Raw genomic sequence first — 23151 nt, 5'->3', positions numbered from 1 at the left:
TTATACCTCGACCTTGGAAGAGGGAGGTCTTTTGGGCCTCCCCTTGCTGATGTATAAAAGGCTCATTATGAATAAACTCGGGGCTGCTGGGTATTGACCCAGAGCTCTTATGGAGCTATCCTGTCTCTCTCTCCATTTCTGACTAATGTTTCTTCATTCCTCACTCCTCCCCCCCAAGAACCCTTCAATAGGTCGGAGCTGGTCCCCGACAGGTAGCCATAAATAAGTGCTGTCTTTTTCCTACATCAAGTGAAATAATTCTGTTTTTTTCTTTTCTCTGTTAATAAAGTTTAAAAAAATTAAAGGATTTCCCTAACTAAAATGCATAATACACTTGGTAAAGAAAATGAATGCTTTTGTAGCATAATATATCTTCTTTGTACTACATGATTTGATTTGCCAGTCCTATATTAAAGAATTTTCCTTTTTCATTGCTGAGATTAATCAGATATTGCTCTTTGTTACCCTGCCTCTATTGGTGTGGATCTGAAGATTACAACACCATCAATCCATGTTAGAAAGTGAGGTTTTCCTTGTTCCACGGGTAAGTCTCTGTTCTTTGGGTAATCTCTAAAATGGTACCATAAGCCTCTGAGAGCTGTGCTGCTCTTTTTGCAGGAGACGCTGTGAGCAGAGGCCCCACATCTCTACAGCTGCAAATCTGCTCTCACTTTTTATGTCTTCAAGTTCAATTTTGAAAGTTCCATATTTTCTCTAAACAATTTCCAACTTCCTTTAGTAAAGGGGTTTCCTTACATTTTCTTATAGCCATACCTTTACATTTCCCCAAATTAGCACAGATTCCATTTTCCCAAGAATTCATTTGAACTCTTAAAATCCCCTCTTTAGAACAGAGGGATAATTGGGTCATGTGCCAACAATCGGGGGTCTTTCTACTTGCCAGGCAGGGCCAGGCCAGTGAACTCTGTAAAGAACAGGATGGTGACTTTTAGTATTTCCTGCTTGTGGCCTGCGTTGCCCTCCCTCCCCCTCCCCCAGCATTGTAACTGTCACTGACAGGACATGGACAAGTGTGCACAGCTGTTTCCCAATAAAACTTGACAAACCAGATGAGTGCATTTGGCATTTGACTGGACTCCCGCACTGAGGGATTCTGAATTATCTGTGCCGTGTCTCTCAGTATGGGAGCCAGCAGCCACATGAAGCTACTGAAATCCAGATTACGTGCAATTGATAGTTCTTCCTGAAACCTAGTCAGTTTCCAGTGGGTATTTACCACACCTGGTTAGTGATTTATTGGATGGTCAGCAGAGACACGGGCATGAAAGCCCAGCACTCTGGAGGCTGAGGTAGGGAAGATCATGGATCCCAAGCCAACCTTAGCTAAATAGCAAGTCCCTAGCCAGTCTTTTGTTTTTAAGGATTTATTTATTTTTATTTCACGTGTATGAGTCTGCCTGAGTGGATGTCTGCACATCGCATGCATGCAGTGCCGCAGGAGTCCATGAAAGCGTGCTGGATCCCTTGCGGACGAGAGTTGCACTCAGCTGTGAGGCTCCATGTAGGTATTAGGAATTGAACCTGGGTCCTCTGGAAGAGCAGCTCATGATCTTAACCACTGAGCCACTTCTCCAGCCCCCTCCTAGCCTGTCTTGACTACACAGTGAGATTCTCTCAAGAAAAGGGAAGGGAAGGAGAAAGGGAGAGAGGAGAGGCAGAGGCAGGAGGCGTGATCATGTTTCAAAACACTAACTCTATTAAGACACGTGGCTCTTCCAATCATTTTGTTTCACGCTGTTTTTAAATTTAAGTTCCTGGTGTGAAGTATAAAGATCTGAATCTGAATAAAGTATGTTAAGATCAAACGAGTAAGACTGGTTGGAGATTAGAATTCTCCAAGAAGTGGTCAAATAATGTAAAGAAATCAGATTCCTGGATATTCAGGTAAAATAGTGACCTACCTCTATAACCTGCAGATAAGGTGGGAATGGGACATTATTATTTTAGTGTGTGGTGTGTGTGTGTATATATGCATGTATGTGCAGATGTGTAGGATGTATGGGAAAATGTGTGCATAGATGTGTGTGCCCATATGTCCATGGAAGCCAGAGGAAAATGTCAGGTGTCCTGCCCTGACTCTCTACCTTAGTCTCTTGAGAAAGGATCTCACACTGAACCTGGAGCTAGGCTGGTGGCCAGCAAGTCCCAATAATCCTCCTGTGTCTGCTCTCCAAACCCAGCTGGAGTTACAGGTATACACAGACCATGTGCAGCTTTTAACTCAAGAGCTGAAAATTCACTGCCCTCGGGTCCTCACGCTCGCACACCAAGCTCTCTTTCCCTCCAAATCACCTTCTCCGTCTGGAAGATGTTATTTAATGGGCACAGCATTTTCGTCTAGAATGAAGGAGCTCTGGAAATGGATGTTATACAACAACATGAATGTTCTTAATGTCATCAAGCTGTACGTCAATGTCAAAATGGTTATGATTTACTTCACACTGTGAACATGTATGTGTGTGTGCCCACACACAGCATATTTCCAGGCATGAAACACAAAATTAAGACACACACTAGGGAGTGCTGGGAACATCAGGACATTGTGTCCAAGGAAGGTTTCCTTGGTGCTCCAGAGAATTTAAGAAGTGAGTCCAGGAGATGAGGCATGACCTGGGATCCTGGGCTTCTTACATAGTTTGGCTGTTGAAAACGCCATGAAGACCCATGTGCTAAGAAGGGCTTGGTTCCCGCCCCCCGGGGTGGGGGAGGGTGGTGTTACTGGCAGGTGGTGGAACCTCAAAGAGGTAGAACCTAATAAAAACGTCTCCGAGTCACTGGAAGCATGCCCTGATGGGTATTATGGGCCTCTGGCTTCATTCTTTGGCTTTTCTGGCCTTCTGGCCCTGAGGTGAGTGATGTTACTCCACCACATGGTCCCACTAATGCACTGCCTTGACACAGTCCAAAGAAATAGGGGAAGCCAACCATAAGAGCCAAATAAACCCCCAAACAGTGAGTCAAATGAACCTTTTCTCTTCACAAACTGACTGTCTCAGGTGTAGAGTGACTAAAAGTTTGCACAGATAAGAACAAGCCGCATGAAGAAGCACCCTGAAGCACTCAGTGCAAGGCTGTATCTTGCAAGTGATGTCCTGGACTCTGCACTGAGCCAGGACTCAGCTGCTGACCCATGAGATCCCAAGGGAGTACAAAGAACTGGTCTTCAGAGAAGGGGTCTCCCACATTTTCACCACCAGGAACTCCAGGCTACCTCTCCTCTCTTTAAAGTGTGCCCAGCCCAGGCATTTCTCCCAGCACTGGCATTAGAGATACCACCTCAAAGGGTCCCTGTGGGTACCAACAGAACCTGCTGGAAGTCTGGGCAAATGGGATCTCATATTCAACTAATATTGCCTTATCAAACAACTTTACAGGGTCCCTAGTTACCCTTGAGTCAGTCCCCATTGCTACCTTCTCAGGGGGCTTTAAGCCAAGGCCTTTGTTAGGATTTCTATCACTGTGATGAAGCATCATGACCAAAAACAAGGATGGGAGCAAAGGGTTTATTTGCCTTACACTTCCACAGCACTGCTCATCACTTAAGAAGTCAGGACAGGAACTCAGGAGGGCAGGAACTGATGCAGAGATCACAGAGGGGTGCTGCTTACTGGCTTGCTCCTTATGGCTTGGTCAGCCTGCTTCCTTATAGGACCCAGGACCACAGTCCAGAGATGGCCCTACCCACAGTGGGCTGAGCACTCCCCATCAATCACTAATTAAGAAAATGTCCTACAGGCTTGCCTACAGTCCAACCTTATGGAAGCATTTTCTCAGTTGAAGTTCCCTCTGCCCCAGTGACTCTAGCTTATGTCAAGTTGACATAAAACTAGCCAGCACAAGTTGACACATGAATATATCACTGTTAACAACCTTCCCTTTCTTATTTATCCCCAAGATCTCACGTTAAAAACATAAGTAGCTATAAAAGTCCCACATTCTTAACAAATTGAAACACATTAAAAGTTCAGTTCCTTTCAAATATCCAGTCTTGGAGAGAGAGAAGAGTGTCTCAGACCTCAGAACTGCGAGCAGGGGGGAGGCAAGAGAGAAGGATGCAGCGTCTGTGGGCAGCACCCAGGCAGCCAGACCAAGCTCAGGCTATCCTATGTGCTTGGGAAAGGCAGGAGCTCCTGCTCATGGCTAACAAGAGAAGTCCGAGGTGGCAAATGGGGGGCGAAGCGCATGACCCTACGCAAGATGGCAAGTAAAGAGATGTTTAAAGATCCTGTGGTGGAGCATGTCGTCAACGAAGAATATAAAATCTGGAAGAAGAATACACTGTTTCTGTATGACCTGGTTATGACCCATGCTCTTCAGTGGCTCAGTCTTACCATTCAGTGGCTTCCTGAAGTAACTAAACCAGAAGGAAAGGATTATGCCCTTCATTGGCTAGTGCTGGGCACTCACACATCTGATGAGCAGAATCATCTGGTGGTTGCTGGAGTTCACATTCCCAACGATGCTGCACAGTTTGATGTTTCCCATTGTGACAGTGACAAGGGAGAATTTGGTAGCTTTGGTTCCGTGACAGGAAAAATTGAATGTGAAATTAAAATTAATCATGAAGGAGAAGTAAACCATGCTCGTTATAGGCCACAGAATGCTCACATCATTGCCACAAAAACACCATCTTCTGATGTATTGGTTTTTGACTATACAAAACACCCCGCTAACCAGATCCAAATGGAGAATGTAATCCTGATCTTAGATTAAGAGGTCATCAAAAGGAAGGCTATGGTCTTTCCTGGAATTCTAACTGAGTGGACATCTCCTGAGTGCATCTGATGACCATACTGTCTGCCTGTGGGATATAAATGCAGGACCAAAGGAAGGCAAAACTGTGGATGCTAAAGCAATCTTTACTGGCTAATCAGTTGTTGTAGAGGACGTGGCCTGGCATCTGCTGCATGAGTCCTTGTTTGGATCTGTTGCTGATGATCAGAAACTTATGATATGAGACACCAGATCCAATACCACTTCTTAGCCAAGCCATTTGGTGGATGCACAGACTGCTGAGGTCAGCTGCCTCTCATTCAATCCCTACAGCAAGTTCATTCTAGCAACTGGCTTTGTAGATAAGGCTGTAGCTTTATGGGACCTGTGTAATCTAAAACTGAAACTCCATACCTTTGAATCACATAAGGATGAAAATTTTCAGGTCCACTGGTCTCCACATAATGAAACTATTCAGGATTCAAGTGGTACTGATCCCCGCCTGAATGTGTGGGATTTAAGTAAAACTGGAAAAGAACAATCAGCAGAAGATGCAGAAGATGGCCCTCCAGAACTGTTTACTCATGGAAGATACACTGCCAAGATTTCAGACTTCAGTTGGAACCCCAATGAACCTTGGGTCATTTGCTCAGTGTCTGAAAATAACATCATGCAGATATGGCAGATGGCTGAAAATATTTACAATGACGAAGAGTCAGATGTCATGACATCAGAACTGGAGGGACAAGGATCTGTGGGCTCCTATAAAAATCAAACACAAGGTGTTTCTATTGAACGTATTGCTACATGAATGCTCAATTTATCAAGTGCCAAAAAGGCATTGTATAGTAGGAAATGTAAGTGGGATGGCTTATGCCATTTTTTACCCTTTGATTCTAGCACTTTCAAGTGAGCTGTTGGGTGCTGTATCATATTGTAGCTATTGGGGGAAAAAAGGAATGTTGCTTAAGAAAGGACATCATTATTGTTTTAAAATACACATTGCTGGGTATTGCCTTCAATTCAACTGTTTTAAGTCCTCATTTTCTCAAACTTTTAAGTGCTTGATGAAGTTTCCAAATGCACAAGGATAACTTTTATACTTTTTCCTTCCAACACTTCTTGATTGGCTTTGCAGAAATAAAGTTTAAAAAAATCCAGTCTCTTTAAAAATCCAAAATCCCCTTTAAAGGCTCAAAATCTCTCAACTGTGGGCTCCTATAAAAATCAAAATTAAATTTAATATTTTCTTACTTCAAGAGGGAAGAACCAGGAAATAGTCACAATCTGAATAAAGCAAAACCAAACTCCAAAAGTATAAATAACTCAATGTCCAATTATTTGGGATCCACTCACGATCTTCTGAGCTCCTCTGAGGGGGTTGGGTCACTTCTCCAGCTCTGCCCTCTACAGCACACTCAGCTTGTCTTCTAGGCTCCAGCAGACTCCACTCTACAGCTGCTGCTTTTCTTGGTGGTCTTCCCACGGCACTGGCATCTCCAAAATCCTGGGGTCTTTTGCTGCAACTGGGCTGCACTTTCGCCAATACATTCTCAGTCTCTGGTGCCAAGCCTCAACTTCTCTCCATGACCCCTTCAATTCTGGGTCTTCATCTGCTCCTGAGGGTCCACCTTCTCCAATGGCCTATCCTGGCCTCTCACCATGCTAAGGCCCAGCTGTTTTTAATGACCCCTTCATGCCTTCAAAACCAGTACCACCTGAGTAACTCTTCCACTACCAAGTTTGGCTGCCAGCACAGAGTACAACTTTGGCCACCTCTAAACACAGCTTGCATGTTGACTCTGAGGAAACATTTCCCAGAAGATTTCACCTCATTGATGCTGGTCTCTTCTTAATCACAGATTCTCCAGCCCTAGCTGACCATTGTCCAAGCAAAACAAAGGTTTTACTTTAGTGGTTTTGGTCTCTTATTAATCACAGCTGATTCTTCAGTTCCAGCTAGCCAGACACCACAGATTCTTCACACAAATGGCCCAGCAGAGTTTTTTCTTCCCTTTGAAACTTTATAAGTCAGGCCTTTACCATCTGCACTGCTTTCAACATTCTTCCAGGCTCCCTCAGAACACTCCAATGAGCTTTCAACACTCAGTGACTTTTCTAGCCCAAAGTTGCAAAGTCCTTCTACAATCCTCTCCCAAACACCATCAGGTCCATCACAGCAATAGCCCATTATGCTGGTACCAATCTTTCTTAGTTAGGGTGATTATTGCTGTGATGAAACATCATGACCAAAAGCAAACTGGGGAGGAAAGGGTTTATTTAGATTGTGTTTCCACATTACTGTTCATCATCAAAGGAAGTCAGGACAGGTACTCAAACAGGGAAGGGACTGATGGAGACAGGAGCTAATGCAGAAACCAGGGAGGGGTGCTGCTTACTGACTTGCTCCTCATGGCTTGCTCAGCCTGCTTTCTTACAGAACCCAGGAACACCTGCTCAGGGATGGTCCCATCCACAGTGTGCTGGACCCTCCCCCAATGGTCACTAATTAATAAAATGTCCTACAGGCTTTCCTACAGTCCAGTCTTACAGAGGCATTTTCTCAATTACGGTTCCCTTTTCTCCAGTGACTCTAGCTTATGTCAAATTGATATAAAAGTAGCCAGCACGCCCAGGAATACACATGCCTATTAAAAACACTCTGGTACCCATAGTGTTCCATTCTCTATGATCTGTTGGCATCTGGTGCTGAGGAATTAAGTACATGAAACTAAGCAACTACCAGAACTTGACTATTAGCTGTACTGGGAGGCATCTACCCAAAAGAACACCCCGAGGACCCTCCACTGAATCAGCCAATACCACTTCATGCAAATCATAATAGATGTCATTACACCATGTAAAACTTCAGAGTCAACAAAGCCAAACAAGATCAAAACTGACCCATTTTAAATGTTCAGTCCTATGTGAGTACAATATTTCCAGGAGCCCACAACATTTTGATGTTTAGAGATGAGACTTTATGGCATCCATCCATAAAGACATACTAAATAGGGTAGTTTTACAATTGCCTTTAACAAAAATTAAACTGATTGATAATCATAGTAAATAACTTACTACAGCTATATCAGATACAACATTTGAGAAGCAACTTACATCTAAAGAATCTTCCTTCAACAGGATTAGGGCCATGTTCTGGGACACCAACCGACAGGAATACCCTGAAAAGGAGAAGGGACAGCATGTTAACCTCATTCTTCCTGTGAATTCCCAATTCAATGGCTCAGGCAACCTCTTTTCCTTTTTGAAGAGTTATAATTTTTCATTTGTGTATGTGTGAGTGTATGCACACATGTGTGTGCAGTACCTAACCTGTGCACTTGAGTGAAAGTCAGAAAAAGGTTTCTGGGGTCCTCCTCTACCACTTTTCACTCATTTCATTGAGACAGGGTCTTCCCTGAACCTGGAGCCCATGCTTTCTCAGTCATCCTCCTGTCTCCACCACACTCGAAGCTGAGGTTACACACATATGCAGAGACCCATCTTACAACCTCTCTCCTTATGTCTACCTTGTCCCTATTGACTAGAGGAATAGGGGCATAAGCCTAAAGTCACTGTGGATCTTCCAAACAGCCTAAAGAGAACAAGCTGATAAGGTCTTTATATCTAAAGGCTAAAATAAGTTCTTGCCAATTTTCTGTAGGTTTTTTTTTTTTCTGTACTCTGGCTATTCTTGTATAACATTAAGACAAACCTTGGTTTACCTAAAATAACAGCAAACAGTTTAGAGGATGAGTGGAATCTACGCTCCTAGTTTGCATAGCTACTGCATAAGCAAGATCACCTTTTTCTTACATTAGTAAGAAATTCTCAAAAGTTTAATTAGCTGGCACTTATCAAAAGTTTCAAGGAATACTAGTATACCAAGGGAGTCACTCTCTACTTAAAAAAGGAAACCTAAATTTAAGTTTAAAAAAATATATAAAGGTTTAAGACAAAGGTATTTCCAATTAGAATCAATGATTTCAATCTTGTTCTTAAATCAAACTACCTCTCAGTAAGGATGTTTGACAAAGCCTCAGAGAATTGTATTATTTTGTATTTACCCCAAATTAAATTATGTTCAATACATTAAAGCACACACATATACATTTATTAAAAATGAAATTATGCCTATTCGACTAGTAATACTCCCCACAAGAGTCATAGACTATCTAACAAAAACTCCAGTATGACGCATGAGAAAACTCAGTTGTTGGACAGGCTGGGCCAAGTGACTCCCAAAACAATATAGGCTATCACCATTGCCCTCAGTTGCCTCTCGAGGTTGAAAGCAACTAAGTTCCTATTGCTGAAGACCATACATTTCCAACACAAGATAAGGAAGATTCAAGCTGGATCTAATCTGAAAGCCTCCTTCCTGCAGTCTAGCTTTCATAGTATCAGAAAATACTATGTAAGTGTCCATGTGGGGGAAACAATCAATAGTCCTAGCTAGCTGTGATGCCAATGAATTGTAACGATGACCAGAATGGCAAAATACCCTTTAAAGTGCAATAGTGGCACTCATATCTCGGCAGTAACCAATGGCTGTCTGTTTGGACTTAAGGTCTACCTGATAGGAGGGAAATCATGGCTGGTAGAAGACACCTAACTAACTACCTGGGGTTAATGAGGTCATGAATCTTAAAAAAAAATTACTACCCCTGACAGACACAAAGTAGAACTCAAAACGGACAGAAAATAAGACCAAGAAGATCTTTTGTTGGTTTTTCTTGCAAACAATAAACATTTTCACTTGTTTATTTTGGAATGTACACTAACCTTCACTCAGGATTGTCATTTGTTTAAAAGAAATATTTGGTAAAGTGCCTCAGATGACAAATTATAAAGACAAAAATAATAGCTTTTGATAAAAAATATTTTTGAAGCCATATCCAAAAAAGTGTATTAATTACACAAAGAAGTAACTCAGAATCTCTCAAGGTAACATTGTTCTTTTTTTTTTCAAAATAATTTATTTCATGCACATTGGTGTTTTGCCTGCATATATACATATGTGTATGTGAAGGTGCCATATCCCCTGGAACTGGAGTTATAGACAGTTTTGAGCTGCCATGTGGATGCTGGGAATTGAACCTGGGTCCTTGGGAAGAACAGCCAGTGCTTTTAACCACTGAGTCATCTCCCCAGACCCCAGAAACATTGTTCTTAAAGACCAAACTAGTATAGAGCGAGCATCTTGTGCTTGAAACTAGTTATGTTTCAGATTTTGTAGGTTATTTTTAAGCATGTGTATACAAAGCATACCTTAATTTTGAAATGTTTGCATATGTCTCATTGGTTGAGCATTTCCAATCAAGAAGTCTAAAATCCAGAATGCTTCAAAATCTGAAACTGATCAGTTTTGGACTTAGGAGCTTTTAAGATTTTAAAATTTTGGATTAAGGTTGCCTAAGGTGTTCCCAGTCTCAGGCTCTTAACTTCTGGCCCAGGGCCTATGTAAGGAGATTCCACAGCTCTTTCAAAATCTGCCTTGTGAAGCTGGAGGTGGAGAATGTAGGGCATAGAGCTGTCTCACCGTTCTGATGCGAACACTGTGTTCATGTTATAGCAACTTGACATCAAGGTGCTTAGGGCTTTGGATGTCCACATTTTATTGGCAGCATTTTCTTAGTGAAACACATCAGAAGAAGAGCTCATTTGTAGATTTGGTGGCACTTGTTATGTTGGGGATTGTTGGTTTCTTTAGCAATTGTTTATCTACATCTATCTCTATCTATAATTTTAGAGACAAAAATCAAAACTTTTTAGTGTGTGTGTGTGTGTGTGTGTGTGTGTGTGTGTGTGTGTGTGCATTAGAGGATAACTCCCAGAAGCCAGTTCTCTTCTTCCACCATGTTGGTTCTAGGGATCATGTGGGTTCCAGGGATAAACTCAAGTCATCAGGCTTGGCAGCAAGCACCTTTACCCACTAAGCCATTTCACCAGCACTAAAACTCATTTTTTACAGTCCTTGGGTTTGAACCCAGAGCCCCTCACTCTAACACTCTACCACTATCTATTCTATCAGCTGTCTCATTTCTTTTTAAGCATATTTTTTCCATAATACCTTAGAAATTAACCTAGTCAAGTTAAGTTCTGGGATATATAAATATCTTGTGAGCAACAGTGATTTATATGGATAAATGACCATCTTGCCCATGGGGGCCAGATCTTATAGACTGGGGGAACTGGAAAGTTTCTTTTTTGTTTTTTAAGCTTAAAATGTTGGCATTATAGATTGTTTCCAGTTTATGGCTATGTGAATAAAGCTGCTATGAACATAGTTGAGCAGGTGTCCTTATGGTATATATACATCCTTTGGGTATATGCCCAGGAGTGGTATAGCTGGGTCTTGAGGTAGGTCGATTTCCCAATTTTCTGAGAAACCACCATATTGGATTTCCAAAGTGGCTATACAAGTTTGCACTCCCACCAGCAATGGAGGAGTGTTCCCCTTACTCCACATCCCTGCCAGCATGAGCTGTCACTTGTGTTATTGACCTTAGCCATTCCAATGGATATAAGATGGAGTCTCAAAGTAGTTTTGATTTGTATTTCCCTGATAGCTAAGAATGTTGAACATTTCTTTGTTTCTCAGTCATTTGAGTTTCCTCTATTGAGAATTCTTTAGATCTGTACCCAATTTTTAATTGGATTATTTGGTTTTTGATAGTTAGTCTCTTGAGTTCTTATATATTTTGGATATTAGTCCTCTATCAGATATGGAGTTGGTAAAAATCTTTTCCCATTCTATAGCATAAATGATGGCCTCAGTTTCCTGAGACTGAACAAGCAGTTTCTGAAAGAGCCACAAAGGACAACCAGTCTCCAACACCCCCAACAGCAAGGACAAGGAGGCCTGGTACATGCAGTATCAGGCCAGGCCAAGCCCAAGCCAATCAGCAAGCTGAATAAGGACAAAGCCTGGGACTTGTCCAGGACTGCCCCAAAATGGAAAACTATAGCCCTGACCAGCCTTGACTAGCCCTGGCCAATTAGAATGTACTAATATAATTGCTACTTGCTTAAGCCAATCATATCTAAAATGACCTAACTGCTCTAGGACCTCCCCTTGGTTGTGCTTAAAATGAGCCTGTGAGCTCATCTCGGGGTTGTTGTCATTGTGCCTTTGTGTAGGATGGTCAGCCCCAGCATGCTGGAGGCTTTCCTGAGATAATAAACACTCCTGGTGATTGCATATGTGAATGGTGGTCTTTTGTGGGACTTCTCCAGGACCATAACACTTATGAATGTGGAATTAATGAGACCCAAAAAATGCTACTGTGTATTCAATCCATTTTAAAGTCTTGAAGGTAGAAATATTTTTCATCTAAAATTATTTCTTCGTTGTCAATGTGAACCAGTCTCTCAATGTCCCTGAATTTTGTTACCTATCAGCTGTGGCTTTTAAACACTTATGGTCTTACAAATTTATTTTAAATGATTTTAAAAAACTCATTATATGCATTTCACATACAAAATGATTAGAAACTTACTGTTCAAAAACAATTAGCTCTGGTGCCTGTTTAGACTGTTGTTGACTATACATGGCCTCTTCCTTCAGGAGATAAACCCTCATTCCCAGGTGAATTAAGGCCACACCAGTTATATTAATGGCAGAAGTTCCAACTTTTAGTGGTTGTTGAAAAAAATCAAGACTTGCATTTCTTTGCAATGTGAGGCTAGAGCGGTTGCCAGGCACTCTACAGTGGAGTTGGGGAACCCACATTCTCCAGCTGGGGCTGATGAACCCATTAGAGTATGAATGGATGATAAAATGCTAATTGTGCAGCAGACTGTGAGCCTGGCTAGTTTGGCAGTAGTTTCTAGTAAATGTAACTGATGATGTTCAAAGTACCATGCTAACTCTTTTACACCTGGAAGTGGTTATTCCTTGCTTTAAAGGTCAAACTGAAGCACAGAGACATGAAGAACAGGGACAGGTGAAAAACCAAGGAGTTTCCCAAATAAAGAAATAAGATAAAAATAAAGATAAAAAATACAACAGTTCATAGAACAGATGAGGTCGGCGCACTATTGAAGCTCACTAGGTAAGGCCAGCTTAGCGCGTACTTCCATGGGCGAGGGTTCCTGAGGAAGCCTAAGAGTCTGAGGTAAAGGTGCTCATGAACCAGGTTCTGTGAGGGGCCCTGTGCTCCTTGACTCTCTAGATCATGGGCCTTTGACTGGACCTTCTGGTTCCTATTGGAGTAGCCTATGAGACCATCTTGTATCATAATGCCTATCAATGGTTTTCATCCATCCACACACAGGCATTCATTGACCAGCTTCTCAGGGAAACAACTGAAGACCTCCAACACAACACCTTCAGTGGGCTGGCATCATGTTGAGCCACAGAGGTAGTTGTCTGCTGTTGCTACGATCCCAGAACGTATGGTCAGGAAGGATAAATTCTTTCTAATCTTTCAAACATATTTTCGTAGAAATCTAGATTTAGATGTGTTTGGGAATACGAGCTTACTCTTTCCACTTTCTCTCCAAAGGAGAACACTAGTTAGGAGAGCTGAGAGTTTTAGGTTGGTAATGTTTTCTTAGAGTGAAATGTTATTTTATTGTCTTAAAAATCACGTCCTGCTCTAAGACCCACAGACTTTGACTTCTCTGAGAGTTGATCATACTCAGGCAGTGAGAAGAATAAGTGCCTTCGTAGTGTGCTGTTAATTTCAACCTCGGGGAGAAGTCACCCCAGAGGTACCACTCTCGGTCCCTGATGGCTGGCCGTCTTACAGATTTCGAGATTAAAGAGCGAGACCTCAATTTACAAGTGTGGGCTGACTTCTTTGCCTGGCTCTTCTCCAAGAGCTGATCTCATTTCATCCAAAACCATTAAAAATCAAGAGTAGCAAATGGGGGTCGATGCTCACAGTTAACAGAGTGAAACAGAGCAGGATTGTTGAGGGCAGGTGGCCTATGATAATTTTCTAAGCAAAATCCAACTTCATTTTCCAAATGAAACAAAACAGCTTCCTTAATCTGCTTCTCCTCAGGAGCCTTTAGCTTTCTCTTTAAATTCAAGCAAGTGTCACTTACTTATTTATTGCCCTCCTCCCGCCATGCTGAAAAGAAAGTACTTATGGGTTTCTCCAGGATGTCTTTGTGTACCCTCACTTGTCAAATAGCATTTTGCTTAAATTGCAAACTATAAAAAATGAAGCAGAAATCCAGGGTTTAAAAATTACAGCTTGCTTCGGCAGCTGTTGTTCAAATGAAATACTTCCAGAAAATCCTTTCACATTAGTGACAGTAAACTTCTAACAGTTGGGCTGCCTGGAGTTGCGGGGAGTCCCTAGGGGTGAAGAGTTAGCCCAACATACAGGGAAACGATTAGTCAAAATACCCCCTTTTGTAGGTGAAAATCAAATATAGCCCTTCCTTCTGGAGCTAATCTGTGAAGAACAAGAGGAAAGAAAGCATTTGTAAAACGTTAACCGGGGTCCAGGGACCCACTCTCAGAGGCGCTCAGGGCTACCCACCACTGCTGTTAAGATGGGTCTGCAACTATGTACAAAACTCTTTTGTGTTACCTCCCTGTCTTTAATTTTTTAAAAGGATTCTAACATGTTTGTTTGTCCATCAGGCTTTGGGATTTTAAATGATTCCATTTTAGTTTTAAAAATACCTGGTAGTTTAAAGAAGAGAAATAATGGTGTTCCCTTGATATAACTTGATAGTCTGGGTGATACCATTGGATTTTCTAGGGATGAAAAACTATGGAGTAGGAAGGCCCCATACATGTTGAACTCTGCCTCCTGCTCATCAGTCCAGTGCCCTTTTCCTGGTGGGGTTCAGCACCTGTGAGCATGGACATCCAGATGCTCTGCAGGAGAATCCAGGCTCCTTCTGGATAGTGTTAGGAGCACTATCAATTCCTTCCTTGAAGACGGTCACATACTTGCTTGAAGTTTGCAATTTTACATGTTATGATGTCTTTCACTCAGGACATGGGGAAATGAGGAAGGTTATGACCCTAGGAACATTTTCACTTGAAGGTAACCACATTTTTCTTCTCACTGTCAGAGGCAGAAGGCATCCACCCCAGGGCAGCAGTCAGCTTGGTATACCCTCCGTGATCGGGGCTCATAGGTTGCGGCAAGGCAAACCCTGTTTAAGACCAACTGACAGAGGGAAATAATGCATGAAAAACCAGTCCATATATATATATGGAAAAAACAGTATTGGCAAAGCAAACGTGTTCCCTTCGTTTGAAACTGTTACTGGCACATTAGAAGCTATAGGTTTGAAGGTTTACTTCCCAGTAAAAGTAACGGGTCTATAGAGAAATGTCACCACACTGTTGTCCAAAACCATCACTTACACAGGCTGTAAGTATGAAAAGTAGCAATGAACGTGGAAACCTAGTGAGAATATCTGTGGAAGAAAACTCAAGAAGAAAGCCATCAAAAATAACCTATATTGTCAATTCTTAAATTCTCTTTTCTACCTAAGAATGTTTAATTCTTTCCAGGAAGCCATAGTGACTCGTGTGTGTGTGTGTGTGTGTGTGTGTGTGTGTGTGTGTGTGTGTGTGTGTGTGTACATTTGTAACAGGCAGAATAGACCCACATGAGCATTTCCTTGGATTTTTGGTGGAACTTTGAAACAAAAGAGAGATTTATAAACTTCCAACACACTTGGAAAACATACATTTTTACAATAAAAACTAGCATCTGGAATTTTATAGAATTGATTACCGATATTGATTGCAGTCTCTTGCTTGTCTCCTGTTAACACCCATATTTTAATTTCTGCCTTCAACAGAGTCGCTATGGTTTCTGGAACCCCAGCTTGAAGACGGTCTTCGATGGCTGTAGCTCCAAGTAACAGTAAATTCTAGGAATTTAGAAAATATCATCAGTTAAAGGACAGTTCATCCTCAAGAGCAGGAACTCTGACATCCCTGATAGGCCGTTACCAATTAATGACACCAGAGTGTAAAGCAGTCACAAACCATTGACCAGGTTGAGCCACTCAAGACACTCCCCATCAATCATTCTATGGTACTTGAGTATCATGTTTAGTTTTTATCAACTTGACACAGGCTGGAGTCACCTGGGAAGAAGAGCCTCATTTGAGGAAATGCCTCCATCAGATTGACTGGCAGGCAGGTCTCTGGTGCATTTTCTTGACTGATGATTGAAGCAGGAGAGCCAAGCTCACTGTGGGCGTGGCCACTCCTGGGCAGATGGCCCTGAGTTTTATAAGAAAGCAGGCTGAGCCAGCCATGGGGAGCAAGCATGGAAGCAGTGCCCCTCCATGGCCTCTGCTTCAGCTCCTGCCTTGAGTTCCTACTCTGGCTTCCCTCCACTCTAGGGAGGAAGTGAAATCCTGACTGCATGTGCACTCTTGGACAAGGCACCAGCCGTGTCAAGGACCAATGGTTCAGCCCCTGGGAATGATGAAACCTTCCCTGGGTTAGGCTCCGAGGGATGGCAACACTTTCCTCTGGGCCCAGTGCAAATGCTGACAGTGTGTTCAAAAAGTCTGTCCTAGCTTTCTCCTCCCCTGGATGTTTACAGCCTGAAGACTGCTCCCCTCCAGAAACTGCTCCTATGGAGATTAGCTGAATCTGTCTCCTTGTTCAGCAGTATACAATAACCCCACCTCCCTGTTCAGCTATATACAACAACCCCCTCGCTCTTGTTCAACTCTATATAATAAACACATTGCACTTCCAAGGTTCTGTGGCTTCTCCAAGCAAGAGTTCAGACCACCCAATCCCAGCTTTTCTGTGTCCATGTGTCTGTGTGTTTGCCATTTTTTCATCCCCTCACTGTCCTAGTCTGGGTTTGGGAACCCAAGCTGTGCAAGAACACAGTGCTCCATGATAGACTCTAGCCTGTAAGTTGAAGTAAACCCTCCCCTCCCCAAGTTGCTTTTGGCCATAGTGTTTACCACAGCAACAGAAAACAAACTGAGACACTGGGCATCATCTGGAAACACAGTACATGTGGCCGGATATTAAACACAAGAATGAGGATATTATCAAGATAAATTTACCTAGGCAAAGAATTGATTCCCATTGTGACAGTTATCTGGCAGAATATGAATTAAAGGCCTGTGAGTTAAGAATTCAATAGTGGGATGCTAGAAGTACAGCACAGCAGTGCAGCAAGCAGCCCCAACCTCCATCCCCAGAACCACGGACTGGTTAGTGGAATAAACACCACATCATCCCAAGGTCAAGGAAACTATGAATTGCTGCCCTGTCGTCCTCTTCAAAGCAGAGGAAAGTCAGCTCATGCAGAGGACAAGCGTCAATGTGTTAAACTCCCTAGGTGCCTACGCTATGCCTGACAATCTGGCAGGTATCTGAGAGACTAGGTAGAGGGCCTTCCTACTTACCCATCCCCCTTAGTCTACAAGCCAGAACCTCAGCTTGGCTATCCAAGCAAAGAAAAACCCACATGGGCATGGCACCCTCTTGATCACATTTTCTGACCATAAGCATAATATTCAGTATTTCCAATGCTGTTCATCCTGAACTTTTCTCGGTACTTGGGTATTAAAATGTGGCCCTAAATGGACTTTACATAGGGAATGGACTGTAACACAGCTTGATATGCAAGGAAACTGTAACCTAACCTAAGAGTATCCCAATAACCAAACAAATGAGTCCTAGACAATCACAGGAACCGGTTCTCTAGCCAACCAGGACAGAAGCACACCCATAGAAGGCAGAGGTGACAGGAGCACACCAGGTCTTTGTATACGCCATTTCCCTATCTGACACATGTCGTCCACAGCGGGATGTGGAGGGACACTCTGGGCATCACTTTCCCCCAGGAATGCTGCCTGCTCGGGACCTTGCCTTCTTTAAGTAAACCGATACACTTAACTGACCCCCACCAATAAATAAAGCAGGGTGATGGGTGCTTAGATTCAGATCTACTCCCCACCCGATTCCATCAAATAACTTGATATAAGCCACTGAAGATAAAGCTCAAGCAGAAACTGGATATGGAAAAGTGAAGTGGAATTATAAAGCTAGAGCAGGAATGGGAAAGGACAGCAGGTGATGCCTTCAAAAGTGTAGGAACTAGAAAATGGATAGTCCAGGGGTTGCTGGCATGATCCCAAAAGGTTGCAATCTAGCTTCCAGATTTCAGGGCATTGAAGTAATAAATATAATATTTCCTAACATACTGGAATACACAGAAAAGAAAGACACCAAGACAGAAACCAAAGTAGGCAGCAAGGGACGGCAAGGGCAAAGCATGAACATCATTTGAGTGAGTGTGAATATTCTCCACGGGTACAGTGTCTACCCAGCGGACCCAGTGCTCCATCACGGAACTCAGCAGGCGAGCCGTTCTTAGGTAGAATCTCAGCAAAGCCGGAGAGTCTCCAATGCTGGTTTGCACGTGTGTTTTTGTTCATGTGCTTATATGCTGATGCAAATGAGTTTGTGTGCGTGTGTGTGTGTGTGTGTGTATGTGTGTGCACATGCTATGCATGTGTGCTTGTTCACATGCTTATATACTGATGCGCATGAGAGAGAGAGAGAAAAAAAAGAGTATACTCACAGAGGCCAGAGGACAACCTCAGGGGTTGTTCCTCAGGTGCCATTCTCCTACTGCCCTTTGTTTTGAGGCTGGGTCTCTCAATGGCTTGGAATTTGTCACATAAGTTAATCCGGCTGACCATCCCAGAAACTCTCTTGTCCCCACCTCCCCAGTACTGGGGTCACCAGCAGGTGCCATCATACTCTGCTTTTTTTTTTTTAAAAAAAAAAAAAAGGTTCAGGGGATCAAACTCTGGTCCTTGTGCTTGCAAGGCAAGTCCTTTACAGATGAGCCATCTATTCAGCCCATCAGTATCAGTGTTAACCAGATATTTAAGGTTTCATTAATACCTGACTGAGAGTGACTAGACGTTTCAGACAGCCTAACCTGAGATTATCCAAAAGCAAAAGAATGATGAAAACTTGAAATCCACGGAGACACTTAGAGAAAGCAACAGTATCCCAAGACAATCAACAGATTCTTATACAAAAAACTTTGCTCGGAATTGTGACATCCTCCCTGGGCAGACTCTTGACTCATATAATTACCTTCTCGATGATCTCATAACACTGTTCCAGCCTCTGGGCTCTGTCCTTCAGTATGATGCTGGCCTCTTGATAGACTTTCAGCCACTCCTCATACTCATTCTCAGAAAGATCTGCATAGGCCACACACAGAGTCCGCAGGCCTGCAAGACAGCCACAGTAAGTGGTGGGGAGAAGAACACACCACCTCCTAGGGGACATCACATGACACTTTTTATGTCAGGGTGGTCAATTATATTAAATTAAATTAAGAAAGCAATCTGCTTCTCAGGCCCCTCTAATGCAACATTCACGTATCTACAAAGGGAAATTTTGAAATTGCCTACTGTGATGGTTAATATTGATTGCTAACTCAATAGGAGATAGAAGCATTTAGGAAACAAACCTCTGAGTGTGTCTGTGGAGTTTCTAGGTGCAGAGAGGAATGTCCATTCTAACTTTGAGTGACCCTACTCCATGGGCTATGCCCTGTGTCCCACATTGAATAAAACACAGAGACAGAGGTGAAAGCCAGCTTTCATCTCCCTCTGCTTCCCAAGATGCAATGCGAAAGGCTGCCTCAAGCTCCAATCACTATCCTTCCCCTCCATGATGAACTGCACTCTCAAACTCTGAGCCAAAATAAACCCCTTCTTTTTTTAAGTGGCTTTTGCCAAGTGTCTTGTAACATTCAGAAAAGTAACTCATGTCCCTGCTATGTTTTAAACTGTTCTTCTTATAAATTTAGGAGTGTATGAGATCCCATGAGTGAATTTCTCACTGCAGAGGGGTATAGAATCTGTGTAACTCACATGTATGTATGCCACAGGCAGGTAGGAAGCAAAGAAGTCAGGAAGCACATTTCAAGACATCAATAAAAAGCCTATTGTGCTATGATATGGAAGGGCTGGGCTCTCAGCAGCCATGCCCTCGTGCGTGTGCATGTGTCTAGACAGGGAAGCATACCACACTCAGAAAGGAGCACTCAGCACTTACGCATCTATCATCACATTCACCAGCAGGAAAACCTGACATCACCGTTATCCAAAGGCTTCCAGAGAGTTCCTTTCCTGCTCACCGTGAGCAATGGGAATTATTATCTGCTTAAGTCCTGGGAAAGCCAGCGATAGCCCAAGGAGGTCAGGGAAATAGCTCCTAGAGCATCCGAGGAAAGGGACATTTGTGATTCTATATGCTGTGGGTTAGTTAACTGCCTTCTCTTTCTGTACCACCTGCGAAGTAGCAGAGTCAAGCGCAGGTAACTGAGTGTGGACTCTGCCACCTACTTCCTCCCTGTCCCAGGAGGCAGGAGGGGACAAAGGAAGGCAGCTGAAAACTCAGTCCTGCCAAGCAAGTGGGCGCTACAGGAGAAGCACACACCTGTCCAGAGGCATGCCTGCCCGCGCCTGCAGCAGCCACAGGCCCATGAAAGCTCAGCTACAGGGTCAAAAACATCTCAAAAGTTCACTCACCTTCTGTGGCAAAATATTCCAGGTGGCACAGGGTCTCCTCCATGTACTTGGAGTCTTTTGAAAGTCTCTCAAAGATGACATTATCCTGTGAAAGGGGGAAACATGCATTGAGACTGGCAGAGCCCAGAGGACATCTGCCGGGGGGCACGCGAAACACAGCTTGCTTGCTTGCTTTCGTACATGTTTACCTAATGCACATGAAAATACTTGACCGGGCAAAGAGCGGGGCTCTCAGTCGGGCCAAACGTGAGCTTTGGAGGATGCGCCCAACAACATCAAAAGCTGTGTGTAGCTAGAAGGTCAAAAAGAGACAACAGTGGAGAAGATCCTGAGAGCAGAGACATGAGCAAGGTCACTGCAGCGCCCACATCTGCACACAGCTGCAAAACTCAGACCATGAGTCGTGCACAGGCTGGGCGCCCTTTATCTGAATGGAAGTGTTTCAGATTCGGGGTATTTGCAGATTTCGGAGTACATGTGTACACGTATGATACATGTATTACTTTTCTTAGGGATGGGAGCTCAATCTAAACATTTATGTTTCGTGTTCCACCCTATTCATTCACACAGCCTGAAAATAATTTTGTATCTTTCCCATGGCTACATTTAGACTGAAACTCATACCATGAGGTCAGATGTGGAATTTTTCTACATCACGTCAGTGCTTAAAAAGTTTTGGATTGGGGCTTCTTTTAAAATTTAATTTAATGCATTTTTTGTTGTCAATGTGTGTGTGTGTGTGTGTGTGTGTGTGTGTGTGTGTGTGTGTGTGTGATGTGATGTACCACAAGGAGAGAATGAGGGGGGAGGTCAGGACAAACCTGCAGGAGTCAGTTCCCTCCTTCCACCATATGGGTCTAAAGATCATGTCTACTGGTCAGGCTTGGCAGCAAGCGCCCTTACCTGCTGAGTCATGTCATCGGGCCAGATGTGGGATTTCTGTTTGTTGGTGGTTATTTTCTGTGTGTTTGTCTGTCTGCTGCTTGACTGAGGCAGGTTCTCATTGCAGCCCACAGAGATCCACTTGCCTCTGCCTCCTAAGTGCTGGGATAAAGGGTGAGAGCCACCGTGCCCAGCTAATTTGGGATGTTTTTATTAGGGTGTTCACCCTGCAATATCTTTATGAAGAGGTAAAAACGAATAAAGTGCTTACCCTAAGGTATTCCAGTACAACCTTACTTGCCAATCAGGGAAGTTCCCATAACCAAAGTGACCACAGGCCTGGAGCTTTTGACTCACTTTTGATGAAGAATACCTAGTCTGGCACAAGCCTATACCTCATGACCGACAGGCAGGAATGGGTGCCTGTATGTTCCTGACAACCCACTATATAAATTAGCATCTTAAGACACTGATAATGTTTTTTTCACTAAACTAGTTTGCTAGAGGAGAGGGCAAGGTTTGGACAAAACCAACCCTGCAAGAATACGATGAGCACCGGCAGCATTTCCATGCCAACCCTGTCCTGGTTTCACAGCTATAAGCAGCACACAAAGTCTAAAATCAAGGTCATGTGATGCTGTGACTAAAGCTGCCCTTATTGTAAAAGTAGAATTCTTTTAGTTGGGCGGTAGTGGTGCACGCCTTTAATCACAGCACATGGGAGGCAGAGGCAGGTGGATCTCTGTGAGTTCAAGGCCAGCCTGGTCTACAAAGCAAGTTCCAGGACAATCAGAGCTGTTACACAGAGAAACACCTTGACTCAAAAAAAAAAAAAAAACCAAAAAAGTAAAATTCTTTTGCTGTTCCAAATTTAATACCTTTAAAAGCCACATGCATTATTCATCTTGAAAAATCCCTACTCACATGTGTTCCTAACCATGATGGATGAAGATGAGTAAGCCCTGCAGCTCATCACTGATCCAGGTATCCTGGAATAGTCTCAAATTGTTTGATAATTTGTCCCTTCATCCCACAGAGCCACCATAAAACAGGATACAATTTTACAAGTATAATTCATAAGCCGCAATAGCTTTCCTTAGCCAACCCAGGAAACTAGTCCAAAAGGAGCTGTAAAAATTGATCTACAGATGGACACAACTCTTGTCCCCACAGCACAGTTCTCTCCCCCGCCCTCTCTCTCTCTCTCTCTCTCTCTCTCTCTCTCTCTCTCTCTCTCTCTCTCTCTCTCTCTCTCTCTCTCTGCCGTGAGTAAGGAAATGAACCACAGCAGATGGGAAGAAGGGCTGTTGAGGAGAGGACAAAAAGTTGGATCACAGGTCAACATGATGCTGTCACCTTTACAGACACCAAACGATGGTGGCAAACCCAGATCTGGAACCCCTACTCCACGGATCCTGTGTGGCACCCCGTGTGTCCAAAGCTCACTACCAGATAAAAGCAGGCTTTTCACTGCCCGCTCTTATCTAAGGTCACCTCAAACCCATGCTCTCAGTGGCCTGTTGGGACTGTGTTTCAGCTTTGGGCAGACCATGGGGGACATGTGAAAAGCAGTTTGGAAAGCAATACTTTGGCAAAGCAGCCTCTAAGAAGTCGGCCGAGCCCACCACATCCCTGATACTTACAGCTCCCTTGCAGTAGAGTCGAAGTTGTCCTGATGGGGTTCGAACAATGACAGACATCCTTTTTCTGTCACTGTAACAGTAAAGGGGGGGGGTCATCACTTGTCTGCTTTACAGGACCCAGGTCCAACAACTGAACACAAGTCAAAACAAAAGGTGCCGAGCCTAGAAATAGCAAGGTCCATTTCTCCACAGCTTTTTCCTCAACGTAAAACTTCAACCATATACTTTGCCCATTTATCCCAAATGGACGGAAGCCCACATGCCTTGCTCTGCCACAAGGACTCAGTGCACGGCCGTGTGCCAAAGAGCCAAAATCGGAACATCTGCGCACCAGCCGTGCACGCCGAATCACTGCCAATCCCTTCGA

The 23151-nt window shown here is 43.4% G+C and overlaps 1 protein-coding gene and 1 pseudogene across 5 annotated transcripts in view; one reads left to right on the top strand and one right to left on the bottom strand.

Moving 5' to 3' along the window:
* The window catches only part of Atp8a2 (ATPase phospholipid transporting 8A2), a 563932-nt gene that overhangs the window by 364955 nt on the left and 175826 nt on the right, over positions 1–23151 (bottom strand). For all 5 annotated transcript variants that reach the window (XM_052733058.1, XM_052733056.1, XM_052733061.1 and 2 more), the window contains exons 20-24: positions 22785–22854; positions 20260–20344; positions 18812–18951; positions 15453–15591; positions 7852–7916 (exon numbers count right to left, since the gene is read on the bottom strand). In XM_052733058.1, the coding sequence (XP_052589018.1) occupies positions 7852–7916; positions 15453–15591; positions 18812–18951; positions 20260–20344; positions 22785–22854 (499 nt within the window). The remainder of the gene's footprint in view (positions 1–7851; positions 7917–15452; positions 15592–18811; positions 18952–20259; positions 20345–22784; positions 22855–23151) is intronic.
* LOC128107316 (histone-binding protein RBBP7-like) lies at positions 1013–7754 on the top strand (annotated as a pseudogene).

The sequence above is a fragment of the Peromyscus californicus genome, unplaced genomic scaffold (genome assembly GCF_007827085.1).
Source record: "Peromyscus californicus insignis strain IS unplaced genomic scaffold, ASM782708v3 Scaffold_12__1_contigs__length_115047231, whole genome shotgun sequence".
NCBI lineage: Eukaryota > Metazoa > Chordata > Mammalia > Rodentia > Cricetidae > Peromyscus > Peromyscus californicus.
The sequence above is the reverse complement of the archived record's forward strand: the minus strand, read 5'-3'. Positions and strand labels throughout refer to the sequence as shown.